The 14570-nt window shown below is 35.6% G+C and overlaps 2 protein-coding genes across 3 annotated transcripts; both read left to right on the plus strand.

The window, feature by feature from the left end:
* The first annotated feature begins 2908 nt into the window (after nt 1–2908).
* LOC116006180 (polynucleotide 5'-hydroxyl-kinase NOL9) lies at nt 2909–8111 on the plus strand. 2 transcript variants are annotated; one of them, XM_031246472.1, is made up of 11 exons: nt 2909–3069; nt 3369–3507; nt 3853–4093; nt 4703–4800; nt 4925–4958; nt 5598–5767; nt 5880–6063; nt 6320–6500; nt 6722–6812; nt 7066–7193; nt 7858–8111. In XM_031246472.1, exons 3-11 carry the CDS (start codon nt 3906–3908, stop codon nt 7909–7911), a joined length of 1128 nt encoding a protein of 375 aa, XP_031102332.1. In that variant the 5' UTR covers nt 2909–3069; nt 3369–3507; nt 3853–3905; the 3' UTR covers nt 7912–8111. The 2 variants fall into 2 exon arrangements, with proteins under 2 accessions (XP_031102332.1, XP_031102338.1); XM_031246478.1 differs by lacking the exon at nt 3369–3507.
* A 2153-nt stretch (nt 8112–10264) lies between these two features.
* Nucleotides 10265–13116, plus strand: LOC116011252 (probable myosin-binding protein 5). Its single transcript, XM_031250798.1, has 3 exons — nt 10265–11252; nt 12019–12687; nt 12804–13116. The coding sequence occupies exons 1-3, from the start codon at nt 10484–10486 to the stop codon at nt 12980–12982; spliced, it is 1617 nt and encodes a 538-aa protein (XP_031106658.1). The 5' UTR covers nt 10265–10483; the 3' UTR covers nt 12983–13116.
* Nucleotides 13117–14570: the final 1454 nt, after the last annotated feature.

Below are 14570 nucleotides of genomic sequence, written 5' to 3' on the forward strand. Positions count from 1 at the left end.
AAACCAAGTAGTAAATTAGAGCAAAACATTATATTTTCCCAGTTACAAACTAGCTAGATGTTTAGGAATGACACTAAAATTAAATTATCATAACTACTATTATGATCTTGACAACTGAACACATGTTGATGCTAAACACTGATTGAAGCTCAAATAAAAAAAAATTCAAAAAGAAGAAGAAGAAGAAAAGTATGAAGTATTTGAAATCCTATATAATGGAGCCTACATACAAACTTTCTGACAATGATCTCCACAAAAATGCAAAGGAACTGACAAACACTTCAAATAAAGTAGTGTCTTACCAAATACCAACTACATAAAAAAGAGATAAAGTTTTTCATATTATGGTCCCCACATAAATGCACAGTTGCACAACAATAAATTGAATAAAATAGACAAGTATAGCTCATACAAACCATATAAAATCAATATATAAATTGCTACCATTCCCTCTCTCATAGACTACTACCCAATTCATACAAACCTCCCCCGTAACTATAAAAACTCAAAATTTGTATCATTCACTCAATGCTCTTACTGTATACCGTCATGTTCGAAGAAGATGCAACTATTTGTGAAGCCATGGCAGTCTGGCAGATGCACCAATATTATACTTGTTTCTACTTTGATTTCATCAAGGCGTTGCTGATTGAGAATATTTTTTAGCTTGATTTGAGTTAGGGTTTGTAGAGGTTTTGTCTAAGTGTACTTACAGTAAGATAAAAAAGACAAAGTAAGAATAAGATAATGAGTAATACTGTCAAAGTGGGCCGAAATCCACGAGCTGGCCCGCACCTGCCCTGCGATGGGACGGGTTAAAGCTACAAAAAAGATGGCCCACGACCTGCGGGCCAGACTATATATATATATATATATTAATGAATTGATATGTGATTACGAACTTTAATGCTTTAATTATGAATATTAAAGTTATTTACTTAATTTCACATGAATTAAAAAAAATCAACAAACAAAAGCCCGCTAACTCACATGGGGCGAGTTAGGATTGCATGAACCCTAACCTGCTGACCCACAAAAGCTTGCTAGAAATTATCACCGCGGTGGGGTGGACCAGTCCACTTTGACAGTATGAGATGTTCACTTTATTATTATTATTTTTTGTCTTTTGTTTATTGTTTAAGTGATGGTAAAAGACTTCTTTAGCCCCCTAAAATCTAAATATACATGACAATTTATTGATTCAGATCCAAAAAGACAAAAAATGAACACAAAAAAAAAAAAAAAAACAAAAACAAAATCCAACACTACTTGTGTTGAGAATAACAGGGCGTTTGGTTGGGATGAGGGAATTAGGGGGAAAAAGAATTGTAATTCGGTAGAATTGTAATTCAATGAATAATGTAGGAATTGAAATTACAGTATTTGGTATGCAAGAATAGGAGTATATGGAATTGAAAGGTAAGAAGTGACATAATGACCAAAATGCCATTATGTTGTAGTAGTAATAATAATAATAGTAATAATAATAATAATGATAATAATAATAATTCTTTCAATAATAATAATAATAATAATAAGGGAAAATGGTCAAATACACCCTCAAACTTTATATGAGAAGTCAATTAAGCCCACGAACTTTTGAAAGGTGCAATTAGGCACATCAACATATTAATTTAATGCATCAAGATCCAAAAACCTAATAATGACCTGCAATAGCAGGTAATAATGCGCCGGTAGACCTCTGGCGACCTTGGGAGAAAATCCGGCGAAGTCGCGACTAGCAAGCCACCGGAAAAGGCGACGGAAGAATTTCTAACGCTACATTAGGGGAGTTGTTGGCGGCAATTTCTGTTTTGCGTGCGGCAGTGAATCCTCCAGTATAACAGCGACTCTGTTATTGGTTGCGATTTTTCGGTTCGGCGAAGCAGATTCTGAGACGTAGCTCTGATCGGCAATCATTAATTTGGCATCGGTAATCCACTTTGGCAAGCGGTAGCGAATTGAATTCTTCAGATTGGAAGCAATTTTGGGCATCAACTAATCTTTAATACGCATTGCACTTTGTTTAATTGTTAGTACTTATATGAACCAACTAACAAAATGATTTGAAGAAAAATCTAGGCAAGCAATCCAAATTCAACTTAATAGTGCCGACAAAACAATGAAGGAAAAGGCAAAACAATGGAAGAAAACCCAAGAATTCTTGCCCAGATTTGTTTGCTGTGCCAATAAACAATTCGCTGCTGCTAAAATTAAACAAGAATCCAGAACATGCATGCTGCAACCCAGATTGCTAGCCGCCGACTGGAATTAGCTGCTACTAGACAGAAATTCGCCAGAAGAAAATTGCTGATGTCCAGAAAATTGTTGTACGCAGAACAACGCCGCCGGACGGAACTACCACGAAACAGATGCCGGAGGAATTTCGCACCGCCGATCGGAATTTTTCCATCATCTCTAACTGGTCGTTTGGCTTGCTAGTCGTGCCTTCGCTGGATTTTCTCCCAAGGTCGCCGGAGGTCTACCAGCGCATTATTACCTGCTATTGCAGGTCATTATTAGGTTTTTGGGTCTTGATGCATTAAATTAATATATTAATGTGCCTAATTGCACCTTTCAAAAGTTCGGGGGCCTAATTGACTTCTCATATAAAGTTTGAGGGTGTATTTGACCCTTTTCCCTAATAATAATAATAATTTCAAAAAAAAAAAAAGATTGGGAGGAGGGGTAAAATGGTCTTTACACCGATATAAATGCCCCTCCTCTCCACTGAATTACAATTCATGGAGAAATTGCAATTTCGCGGACCACTAAACACCGTAGTTATCAAATTTATTGAATTTAAATTTAATGAATTACAACTCCCCTAAATTACACCCAACCAAACAACCCATAAAAGTTGTGAATCTAAATTGACAAGACACTTAAATTGTGACCAAAAATGTAAAAAACTATTCCCAAATTTTCTCTGTTCTATTCGGCTATTCCACCTCCACGCAGCCGTCGGACGCAGCAACGCAGGGACGAGTGGACGACCGGCCAACAGCGACGACGACTTCATCCTATCTCCGGCAACTGGCGTCAATCTCCGGCGAGCGGCGACAACAGGTTAGTGGTATTCACTGATACACTTACTTTAGTCTGATACTGTGTCGTGACTGGAGGAGTGGAGGCTGCGGGCTGCGGCCTTGCGAGTTGCGGTGGTGGACGAAGGCTGCGGCCTTGCAGCGACGGCGCTCTTTTTTCAAAGTTCGGCCGAGCTCGTGCCAGTCGAGCCGAGCTCGAGCCAGTTGAGCCGAGATCGGCTCAGCTCGGCTCGTTCGCAGCCCTACTCCCAAGTATCACACTATCAATGTGCCCTCTGTTCAGTAGACACTCATGCCTGTCGTGTTGTTCTGACTTCTTAGTGCAAATGCATTGAGGGGAGAGATAGTAGAACTTGCTGAAGCCCTCTCACACCCAGTAACCCCTGTCCCCTCCAGCGACATCTCTATACATATCAGCACCTCTCTAAGTCTCTATACATTAGCATCTGAGCAAACCAAGGTATGAGTGTTTCTTCTATTCATTCATAATTCATTCTATCATTTGATTTTTCAATAAAATGCGGTAGTAGGAAATTATGTGCTTAAAGTCTTGCAAAATCTGAAGAGATGAGAATTTGAACTCTATGACAGTCTTGAGTAAATCAGGAATTCATTATGAAGCTTAGTTCAAATTGGTAGGACGACCAGAATGATTGATGTTTAGTCCATCACTACTTTTTGATGTTTAGTTTGCTTAGTTTTGTATACTTTCTCCAAACCTCATTGCAGTACTAGAATGTAGTTAGCGATACTTACTTATGTCTGTAAAGTTTGATTTGTAGTGATTGCTGAGTTCTTTTTGTAGATTTTGATTGTCTCTGAGTGCAAATGCATTGAGGAGAGATAATAGAGAGAGGGATGGCTTCAGCTTTGGAAAATGAGATTCCATCACCGGATATTATCATACCCAACGAATGGTCCGATGCTGCCGACACCATAGCCTATGACTCCGTTACTTTACCCCCACCAGTTTCCTTCATCTGTGGCCCCAAAAATTGTGGCAAGACTACATTTTCCCGCCACCTCCTCCATGTTCTTCTCAACAGGTCCCCCCCCCCTTTTTTTTTACTCCACTAGTCATTACATTAAAATATGAATTGTGTTTTACCTTCTAATGCATTGTGTATAAGTGAAGTAAAATAGATTGAAATTTACTCCGTATATACTTATTGCCACTATTGTATGAATTGGACATTTAATTTAAGCACAAACATTTTATTAAGCTTTATTGAATATTTGATTATTTTGATGTAATCAATTCAGTGAAAGGTTGTTAATGGCCTCTGCTATACATAATCAGGAGATTGTTAAGATCGCATGTGAAATATAAAATATGAATACAAATATCTATAAATAGGGTGCTCTTCCATTTGATTAACACAGTTGCTATGTGGCAGTGAACTGAGTTCCTTGCATATATTTTCAACAGTTAAGTTGTCTAACCAAAAGGATTTTACTTTTTGGAAGCAGAGGCTGGGACTGAAATAGGCAAAATTTTTGCTAAAAAATATTTGGAATTTTATTTCTTCCCATTTTCATCTGAAAGAACTCTTCACAATTTATTTTTTACTCTGTAATTTTTACGGGTAATAATTGTCAAATTGTGATCTTTTATTCTATAAAAAAACATTGATATTTTTTTTTTGGAGTTTCAGGTATAGAAAAGTGGCTTATTTGGATACCGATGTTGGGCAGACAGAGTTTACTCCACCTGGTTTCCTATCACTCACAATAATTGACAAAATACCTGCTGGTAAGCAAATAAATGGCCTTTGGCATCTGAACTGAAGCTTCTTTATTTGCTTTCTCTGAATAAAATCTGTTGTCATTTTATGACATGATGTGTTAATAATATTTTTTTCTTCTTTCTTTATCAGATTTGACAATTCCATGCCTAAAAACACCAGAGAGGTATGCACCCTCAGCTTTGTTATCAAGTAAATCTTACACTACCTTGTTAACCTGTGATAGTATTCTTTTTTGCAAATTACAAAAGATTGTTAAATCCAAAAGGGGAAGGGGAAAAAGGTAAAACATGACACTTCTAATGAAGTATTTGCAGATAAAGTATCCTTGCAAGTTGTGAAATCATGTTGATTTAATGGCTACATTAGAGTTCATTTTTGCCTGATGTCTTCCCAGTTTAGCTGTAGAAACTTGCACCAAATTCTGTGGTCTGCTATAATAACATATACTCAATGTCTAAGGAGGAAAAGTAATTTACTTTTTTTTTTTTGTTTTGTTTTCTTTTCATTTGAGTTGGCATTTCCAAATATCACAAAGTGTCATACACATTTTTTGTAACCAGATGCCAATGCTCTTCATGCAGTTTGAATATCTAATTTTAATGGTGTGTGAAGAAAACATTATTTTCATCTGAATTTTGTATTCATATAGCATAAAGTAAGCAGTTGAATGATGCATGTTGTTTATGTCTAGCACATGAAGTTGTGTTTCCAACTGTTAATGCAAATTGGAACAAATGATCTTCTATTCTTCTAGTATATTTGTAAAATTCCCTACTAATTTTTCCTTAAAATTTTCTTTCAGATGCTTTTTCTTTGGCGATGTTTCATCAAAAAGGGACCCAAAACTCTACTTAACATATGCATGTGCCTTGTATGATCATTATCAGAAAAAGTACTGCATGCTTAATAATAGTGAAAATCCTGCTAATGCTGAAATGCCCATTGTGATTAATACCCCTGGTTGGGTAAAAGGTTTGTTTGTTTTAAAGAAAATTTTATTTTCAGTTCATTATTTTTGGCTATTCTTTTTGCTTGATATACAATTGCAATATTTAAGTATCATTTTGTTTTCCTTGCATGTTAGGCATTGGCTATGAAATACTTGTGGATATCTTGAAATATATTTCTCCTAGTCATGTTGTCAAGATTCGCATATCTGCTGAGAGCAAGAATCTACCAGCGGGGGCATTTTGGCTAGATGAAGGGGAAGCTCCAGTGACTAACCTAATTGAAATCAATTCAGCCCGTCAGGACTCTTCACGAAGATCGTATGTGCTACTTTTAGTCTCAAATTAATACGTTAGTTCCACTTTGACTAGCAAACTGTAATGTTCTGTTTAGAAAGCTGCCTCTCTACTTTAACCAGAAAATGCATATTCTCTAAATTTTAGGGAACTTTTTGTTGCTGATTGTTTTAGTATTTTTATGCTCTTTCACATTAATATGCTATTATTTCTACAAACAACCCAAACTTAGTTTGCAGGAGAGCTATAGCTATTCCTCATGTTTTTACACTACTTTTAGGATTCTGGTGCAGAAGGATGCACGACTTCTGAGGGACCTTCGTATCATAGCTTATTTTAGACAATGTTTTCCAAATGATGCTAATATCACTACATCCAAGGAACTAGCTCATGCATTAGCTGCACATCCTCCGTATGAGATATCTATATCAAGTGTCAAAATTAAGCACCTTCACTGCCAGGTTGGTTCTGCTACTAATAAACAGGTTATTTTGCTATGACTGATCAAGAAACTGACCTGGAAGTATATGCTGAACTCTCTTTCAGTTGAATGGATTTTTCGTATCTTTTTCACATTATCTTTCATCATTTGGTGAACAAGTTTGCATAATTCATAAGAGAGTTATTAAGAGAGATAAGTGGGGATAGAAACTTCTCTGATGACACAAAATATCGTTTCTAGGTACCCAAGGATGAGGTTTTCTACAGCTTGAATGCAACAATTGTTGGCTTGGCCGTTAGCCCTGAAGATATGCCTCACTGTGTTGGTTTAGGTGTGTTACTGCAAAACTTATCTTGCTTTAGGGAGTTAGCCAATTTTCTTATATGCAGTGGAAAGAGTAAATCACTGATATTGATCCTTGACCCATTTAAATTCTGGGATCAACTGTTTACTATACTACAGTGGAAAATACCTTTGGATATCTACTTCTGAATTCTGAGTGGCTGTTGCATTTCAATCTTACTTTTCGGTCCAGATAAATTTAATATGAAATTGGTTTTTCCTCTTTGTTAATAATGAATTAGGAATTGTGAGAGGCATTGACACCACCAGACAGGTCCTCTATTTAATTACTCCTGTGCCATTGGACAGTCTGAAGATGGTTGATCTTTTGCTGCAGGGTTTTATTGAAATTCCTACTTCTTTATTGCAAGTGAGTTTTCCTTCCTATTATGAATATCAGCTTCTAGCTAGTCTTGTAGATCTTTTGATTTTATTTCTAGCTTTCTGCACTTCGCCTGAGAAAATATGACTAGAGTTCCTACCCAAAAATTAAAAATCAAGAGGATATATATAAGACGATATTGGGTAAATGTTACGCACACAATATGGGAAGACCTTTTGGTGGAATTGAAATTTTCAATCCACCGAGTTTGTATTGGATGGAAATTTCTTTAATGCCTCCGTCTACATGGATGTTTGTGATGCACAACAACCTAACCTAGCATGGCTTTTTAATGACGAAACTATTAACTAGAAAAGTGATGGTCTAGTTGCTTTAGTTTTATATATTAGGTCAAAGATAGATAGAGAACTTTTTTTTTTTTTTTGGAGTACTATTGGCTCTGTTACATTGTAATATTTGTTTATTTATACTTTCTCGACCTCATGACCTCCTATTTGGGAGAGTCAACCTGGTAGATAGAGAACTTGAACTCTTCTCTCTGCCTTCTACATCCAGAAAGGTTCATTATATTCATAGAAGTAAACCCCTTCTTGATGCTCTAAAAAATTATACTAGTTTCTAGTTTCCATGCTATGCATTTATATTATTTTCAACTTTTTAGACTCTAATTTAATTATTGGGTTTTCTTCAGGTTCAAGGCTGCATTTCACCTTACATGTCTGCCAATGTATTGCCTGCATATTAGGAGACCAATAGTGGTGCTGGTTAGAATTAGTATTAATTACGTAGTAGTAGTTTTCCAAATTAAATTACTGCGTTTATAGATATCCTCTTAATAGGAATTCTAATATATCGAACAACAAAAATGTACTGTCAGAACTCAGACGATTGAAGTTGTTTGGATTGAACATCTCATATTTCATCTTTCTTTAGTCTGTTTTTGAATGCTTTCAGCAATTTTTTCGTATAGAATTGGTGGTTGGGCTTTTCCTTCTTCTTTTTTTTTTTTTTTTCACAATTTTAGAATCTATGTTCACCAGTTTTGAACTTTATGTTCACAATTTCATAATTTTATGTTCAAAATTTCAGAACTCTATATTCATAATTTCATAACTCTATATTCAATAGTATAACACAATTTTTGAATCTATATAACAAAATTGTGAATATAGACTTCAAAAATTGTAAATATTGATTAATGTATTTTTGCATATTGAGATTTTAAAATTGTAAATATAAAGTTTTACAATTGTAAACATAGAATTTTAAAATTGTAAACATAGAGTTGTTAGCATAATTTGCCGTATGTTGTAATTGTTCATGGGCTTTTTTAAAAAGAATATATGCGCTTGTTGGGGTACGAATATTCTAGCCCAAGACTAAGAGCAATTCCATTAGGAATTTTTGCTTACTTTTTGAGGAAGAAAAAAATTGTGTTACAGAGTATTTTTGCACAAATGGAAAGTAAGATTTTTTGGAATACTTTATTCCTATAACAATTTATTTTTTTTGCAAGTTAAAAGAAAAGGTGAGACGTGCAATTGCGTCTCATCGCTGCCCCTTGGCGCGTGTGCTATATCCACGCGCATGGGGATTCAGAGTGGTCGCCAACTAGCGCCCACTCTGAATGGTTTTGTATTTTTTTTTTTGTTTTTTTTTTTGGTTAAAACATTTATAATTATAAATTTATTTTAATTTTGATATGTTTAATTTAAATATAATAAAAATAATAATTGTAATTATAATTTTTATACTAATAATAAATAAAGAAATAATTAAGTTAAACTTTGTGGTCAACCGATATAACTATGACTCTTTCAAATGAGGAATGAGGATGCTCTAATGTAAGAAAAACACAATAGTCAGATTATTTATGTTTATGTCTAACATTTGGTATCAGAGCCTGTATAATTTCTGTTTGGTTGATTATTATGTCTAAAATCAACAATTATTTTGTTTTATATACATTGAGTTCTTGGTATGTATTTTGTATATTATTCTTCAAAATATGCATATATCTATTCGGTTTTTTATATAATAATTTGTGTATATTTTGGACGGATTATACGTGGACCGTTGAAATTGTTTTTTTCAGTCTTCAGATTAATTTTGATTTGTTTTAAAAATTAATGAATCTAAAATTACCTACTGCCTGAGTTTATTTTCTTTCGCCTGATTTCTCTTCTGTCTGAGTTCGTTGAACGAGGATGCTCTAATGTTGTGCTAAGCTCAATGTTAGATCTTGGTACATTGTCTTTGGGAGGTGGGAAAGAATAACACGCTTTGATTATATTCCAAAAATAATTATGCCACAATAAGACCAACGAAAGATATTTTGAAAAAAAGGACTAACACTTATAAATCTAGAATAAAAAATAGAATTAACTCTTTGTAAAATTAAGTTTAATATATTACTATAGGCATACCTTTTAATCAATTCATTCAGCCCTTTCTATCTCTTAATTTGTTGGGAGGGCTATCTATAATGTAGAGTTAATTTCATTTTTGGTTTTAGAATTGTAGATGACAATCCACTATTAGTCTTTTTTTATCAGAACATTTACTTTTGGTCCTAGCATCATTGTGACATGACCATTTTTGGTCCTCTATCAACAAAATAGTTTAAATTTCGTTAAATACAAGAGCATTTCGATCTTCAATTATGAATCTTTAAAAAAAAAATAAACATAAAAAATATAGTGGGTCAACCTACTTTGTATAAAAAAATCTAAATGTTCTTGTATTTAATGACATTTCAATGATTTTGTTGACAGATGACCAAAACTGGTCATGTCACAATAATACTAAGACCAAAAGTGGATGTTTTGATAATAAAGAACTAAAAATGAAATGTCTATAGGACAAAAAATGAAATTAACTCTCTATAATGTACTAGGCCGTATTTATTTAGTTTTTATTGAGACCGTTGTAAAATGTCCGCCATGCAATTGTGAAACTTTCATATATGCTGTATATATCTCCATTTCACACCTACCTGAATCCTGATTCTTTTGGCTTGAATTGGCACCCCTTAGCTTTAATTTGGATTGGAACATAACATCTATCTTAATTATTAGCGTGCGTAAAGATGGATGAGATCACAGTGTACTCATCATCTTCACAGCGCCAACCCTAAACTCACGATCCACACCACGACTACGTATGTATATGATCTGGGATTCTGGGCTTCTTCATTATTACTCTCCAACCGCCAATATCATCATCATGATCTGCGCTCTTCTCGGTTCCGATCTGTTGTTGTTTATTGATGTTTTCTCCCAGTCCCCGACCACGAAAACACAATACTCATTATCAGAATGAAAACGCTGCCGTTCAAGTGCTTCGTGGAGCAGAATCTGGGAAGACAAGGCCTTGCATTCATTTACGCTATTCTGGAATTCGTGATGGTGGTGTTGCTTCTTCTCGATGGGATACTAGGGTTCTTCTCTGCGGAATTCGCTAGGTTTTTCGAATTGGAAGTCCCCTGTTTTCTGTGCACCAGGATAATAGATCCTACATTCTCCTATTCCGATTGCTGTAATGAATGTGTGTGCGAAGCCCACAAGAAGGACATTTCTTCCCTCGCGTATTGCCATGCCCACAGGATTCTGTCCGATATCAGGAGCATGTGTGAGGAGTGTATTCTCTCCTTTTCTGCTCATACAGAGGGGGATTGTGAAAGGTACAAGTCTCTGCTGGGGGTTATGCATAATCATAATATTAATATTAATAATAATAAGGATGTTGTTATCGACTACAATGATCCCAAAACCGCTGCGGCGAGATTCTGGAGTAGGGATTTTGAGGAGGAGATTGGAGGCTCTGTGATTCCCAGGTGCTCTTGCTGTGGGGAGCTTCTAAGCACACCCCCCAAAAACACTGCCACTTTGTCCTCGTCTATGAAAGCAGCAGTGGCTCCGCCTCCCTCCCCGTCCCACACCCCTCCACCCCAACTGCAAAATCCTCGTGATGATGAGTTAGCTTTACCTCACGTTATTCCTGCCACTCAACTCAGCTTGGTCTCCAACAATGATTCTCCTCTGCTTCCAGATAACGAGGACCAAGATGATAATGCTTCAAATGGAGGTAACATCTTGTTAGGATCCCCCTATGCCCCATAGTCTTTACTTGAGTGGCTCTGATATCACTGGTTAGAATTAAACACTTATCACTTTGCCAAAAGATATAGCTAGTAGTGAAGATGCAACTATTTCTTTATAGGCTGTAATCACATTTTAGAGAGTTAGGTGCTGGACTTGACACTTCACTAACCTCTGCTCAACAATCCACTAGCCACCAAATGATGAACTTGGCCCTTTACTGGCCTCCACCCAACACATCTTAATGAGTTCTACTACATGTACTCCCTACTTCTATTCCATTACTTTTATCCCTTGGCAATTGGTGATTAGTTATCTTCGTCCTGTGGGTCTCAATGAAAATGTCAATATCAAAATTTTGTGAGAGGGAGTAAAATTTGGGAGTACGAGTAGTATTTTCCCATTTTAATTAATTCTTTAAGTACCCACTAGCTGGTTTCTAGTTTTTGGCATATGAAGGCTAGCTGCTATTACCACTAGAATATTTCAATTTGTATTACTTCTTGTACTGCAATTCACTTAATTTTTGCATAGCTGCTATGCTAGCTGCTGATTTTCTGTAAAAACTGTGGGCATTTGACAAGAATGGAAGCTAAAAGTTTAGTTCTGTGATTATTGGCATAATAATTTATTTAATTTAATTTGTTGTCCGGCCTGCATATATATATATATATATATATATATATATATATATATATGCATACCTGGTGGAGAGAGTAGCAATAAATCTGCAACAATGCTATTGCTTCCAGAATCTGGGGACCAGCTGCTTGAAGATGATGCTGCTTCCAAAAGCCCAAGCTTTATTAGAGGTGGGAACAAGTTCTTTGGGATACCTTTGTCAGATAACAAGTCAAGAAAGATGTCAATGGATTTCCTCCCAGATGTTACTGACACGAATGAAGGAGATGGTGAGAAGAAACAGGTTCGCTTGGATCGCAGCAGATCTCTCATGGCTCTGTACATGGAATTGGACGAAGAGAGGAATGCTTCCGCCATTGCAGCCAACAATGCAATGGCAATGATCACTCGGTTGCAGGCCGAAAAGGCAGCCGTTAAGATGGAGGCACTGCAGCACAAGAGAATGATGGAAGAACACGCAGAATACTACCGAGAAGAGCTGCAAGTAATGAAGGACATGCTCCTAAAGAGAGAGGAGGAGCTGAAGGATTTGGAATCTGAGCTCGAGATGTACAGAGAGAAATTTGGATCAATGAGTAACGCAGCATGGAGTGAAACGTACCATTCTGGGGAGTATATTAATGAGAATATAGTGGATTCTTCTCTTGAGATAGAGAACGAGAGATCTCGCCTTTTGAGCTTGTTTTCAAGTTTCGAAAAGAAGTTCAATGCAGCATCAGACAATGAAGAATACCTTCTAGTAAAAGTAGGAGATCAGGAAGATCAACAACAATCGGGGGGTATATATATATATATATATATATAGTCTCTATTCTATTCTTAACTGTTTTAATTAACTTATTTTATTATTGTTGAATCTTTACAGCCAGTAAACATGCTGTTTCTGTTGTTGTAGGAAATGAAAAAACAGCTACCCTTACAAGAGAAATGTCAGATATCACAGAAAGGTTGAGAGCCATTGAAGCAGAAAGTGGGTGCATAAAGCACACCACTATGACTTTACAAAGGGGAGACGAAGGGATCAAACTCTTGACAGAAATAGCTGACAATCTAAAAAAGCTTAGGGCGCTGTGAAGAAGACATCATAATATAATATTATCAGTGTTAGTTACTGGTTTTTGTGTCTTAGGATTTCAACATTGTATGGAAAAGAAATGTGGTGCATGAATGCTTTATACAACTTTACTGACTTTTTCCTAATACAAAATACTGCGTATGCTACAGAAAGAAAGAAAGATTATTATGCTTCGCCTCTATTTTCTCTCCTGAAACATACTAAGGTTGGTTTGTGAAGTTCAATTCAGGTTATGACATTTGTCATTAATGACATTCTTGCATAAAAGTAACACATACATTTTGAATCAAATTATGCTGAAATATGGTACTTCAATATGTTTAGTTCTTACTTTCTGTTTCCAGCAGCCAAACTGCAATATATATATATATATATGCTACTGCAGAGGGTGTTGCAGCTGCAGTTAGCTATTGCAGGCCACTGAGATTCATTTTTCCATTGTCATTGGAAGTTTGGAACATGCTAATTATTATTTATTTGTTTTTTTTTTTTTATTCATTTTCCCTCTGTTTCTTGGTTACAGAAAGGTCAAATTTTTCAGGGAATATATGCAGGCAGTCTCATGATACACACAATACAATCAACATTCCTAGTTTCCATATGTCTGACACAGCATAGAGTGCTGTATATTTACATTTAACTATGTATTAATATGTATATATATGTGAACATTTTTTGGGTTGAAAATACAGGAGAAAATGTCCAAATATTGAACATTTTTTTTTTGGGTTGAAAATACAGGAGAAAATGTCCAAATATTCACCAATCACCCTTAGGCCTAAACCTAGCTATAAGATTATTTTGTGTCTGTTATTAGGAATGTTTTTAACTTGTGTTTGGTTAAAATTATACTGGTGTAATATTAACGGACTATAATACCTTTAACTCATTTCATTTTAAAAAATATTTTATAGTCTATATGAAAATTTTCTAAATATTACTTTGATTATCTAAATTTTAAATTGAATGTTGATGTAGCAATGGACACTGTTGGGCGCCGCATGGGTTTTGGTTGGGCAATGCGGGATGATTCCGGAATTCTAGTGGCAGTGGTCATGTATTCACGGGAGGGGATCTACTCGGTTAAGGAAGCGGAGGCTATGGGTGCTAGGGAGGCCCTTAGTTGGTTGAAGCAGAGAGGTTGGTCTCATGTGGTCCTTGAAACGGATGGCAGGTGGTGACTACTGCAGTCTCTTCAGGGGTGGATTTATCTCCTTTTGGGGCTATTATTGATGACATTCGTAGTTATTTGCAAGATTTACCTCATGTTCATTTTCAGTTTGTTAAACGGTAATATGGTAGCTCATACTATAGCTTTTCATGCTTTGAGTCACACGGGGGGTGGACTGATTGAGTATTTTGACTCTAGCCCTCGGTTCCTTTCTGATGTAATGTGTGACGATTTAATGAATTAATTTGCGTTGTTTCGTTTTCAAAAAAAAATAAAAATACTCTGCATTTATAATTACTTGACACTTTTGGAAATTACAATTTGCAATATTTTTCTTTTGGTTTTGAGTAACTCATGCATCGTCATATTCATGCACCAAGCTGCAATGAGATTTATAAAAAAAAAAAAAAAAAAAA

This window comes from Ipomoea triloba, chromosome 2 (genome assembly GCF_003576645.1).
Source record: "Ipomoea triloba cultivar NCNSP0323 chromosome 2, ASM357664v1".
Lineage (NCBI taxonomy): Eukaryota > Viridiplantae > Streptophyta > Magnoliopsida > Solanales > Convolvulaceae > Ipomoea > Ipomoea triloba.

Coding starts and splice junctions, on each gene's coding strand:
- LOC116006180 (XM_031246472.1), top strand. CDS start 3,906: ATGGCTTCAGCTTTGGAAAATGAGATTCCATCACCGGATATTATCATA. Junction 4,801..4,924: donor AATTGACAAAATACCTGCTG/GTAAGCAAATAA, acceptor TTTCTTTATCAG/ATTTGACAATTCCATGCCTA. Junction 6,064..6,319: donor CAGGACTCTTCACGAAGATC/GTATGTGCTACT, acceptor CACTACTTTTAG/GATTCTGGTGCAGAAGGATG.
- LOC116011252 (XM_031250798.1), top strand. CDS start 10,484: ATGAAAACGCTGCCGTTCAAGTGCTTCGTGGAGCAGAATCTGGGAAGA. Junction 11,253..12,018: donor TGATAATGCTTCAAATGGAG/GTAACATCTTGT, acceptor TATTGCTTCCAG/AATCTGGGGACCAGCTGCTT. Junction 12,688..12,803: donor AGATCAACAACAATCGGGGG/GTATATATATAT, acceptor CTGTTGTTGTAG/GAAATGAAAAAACAGCTACC.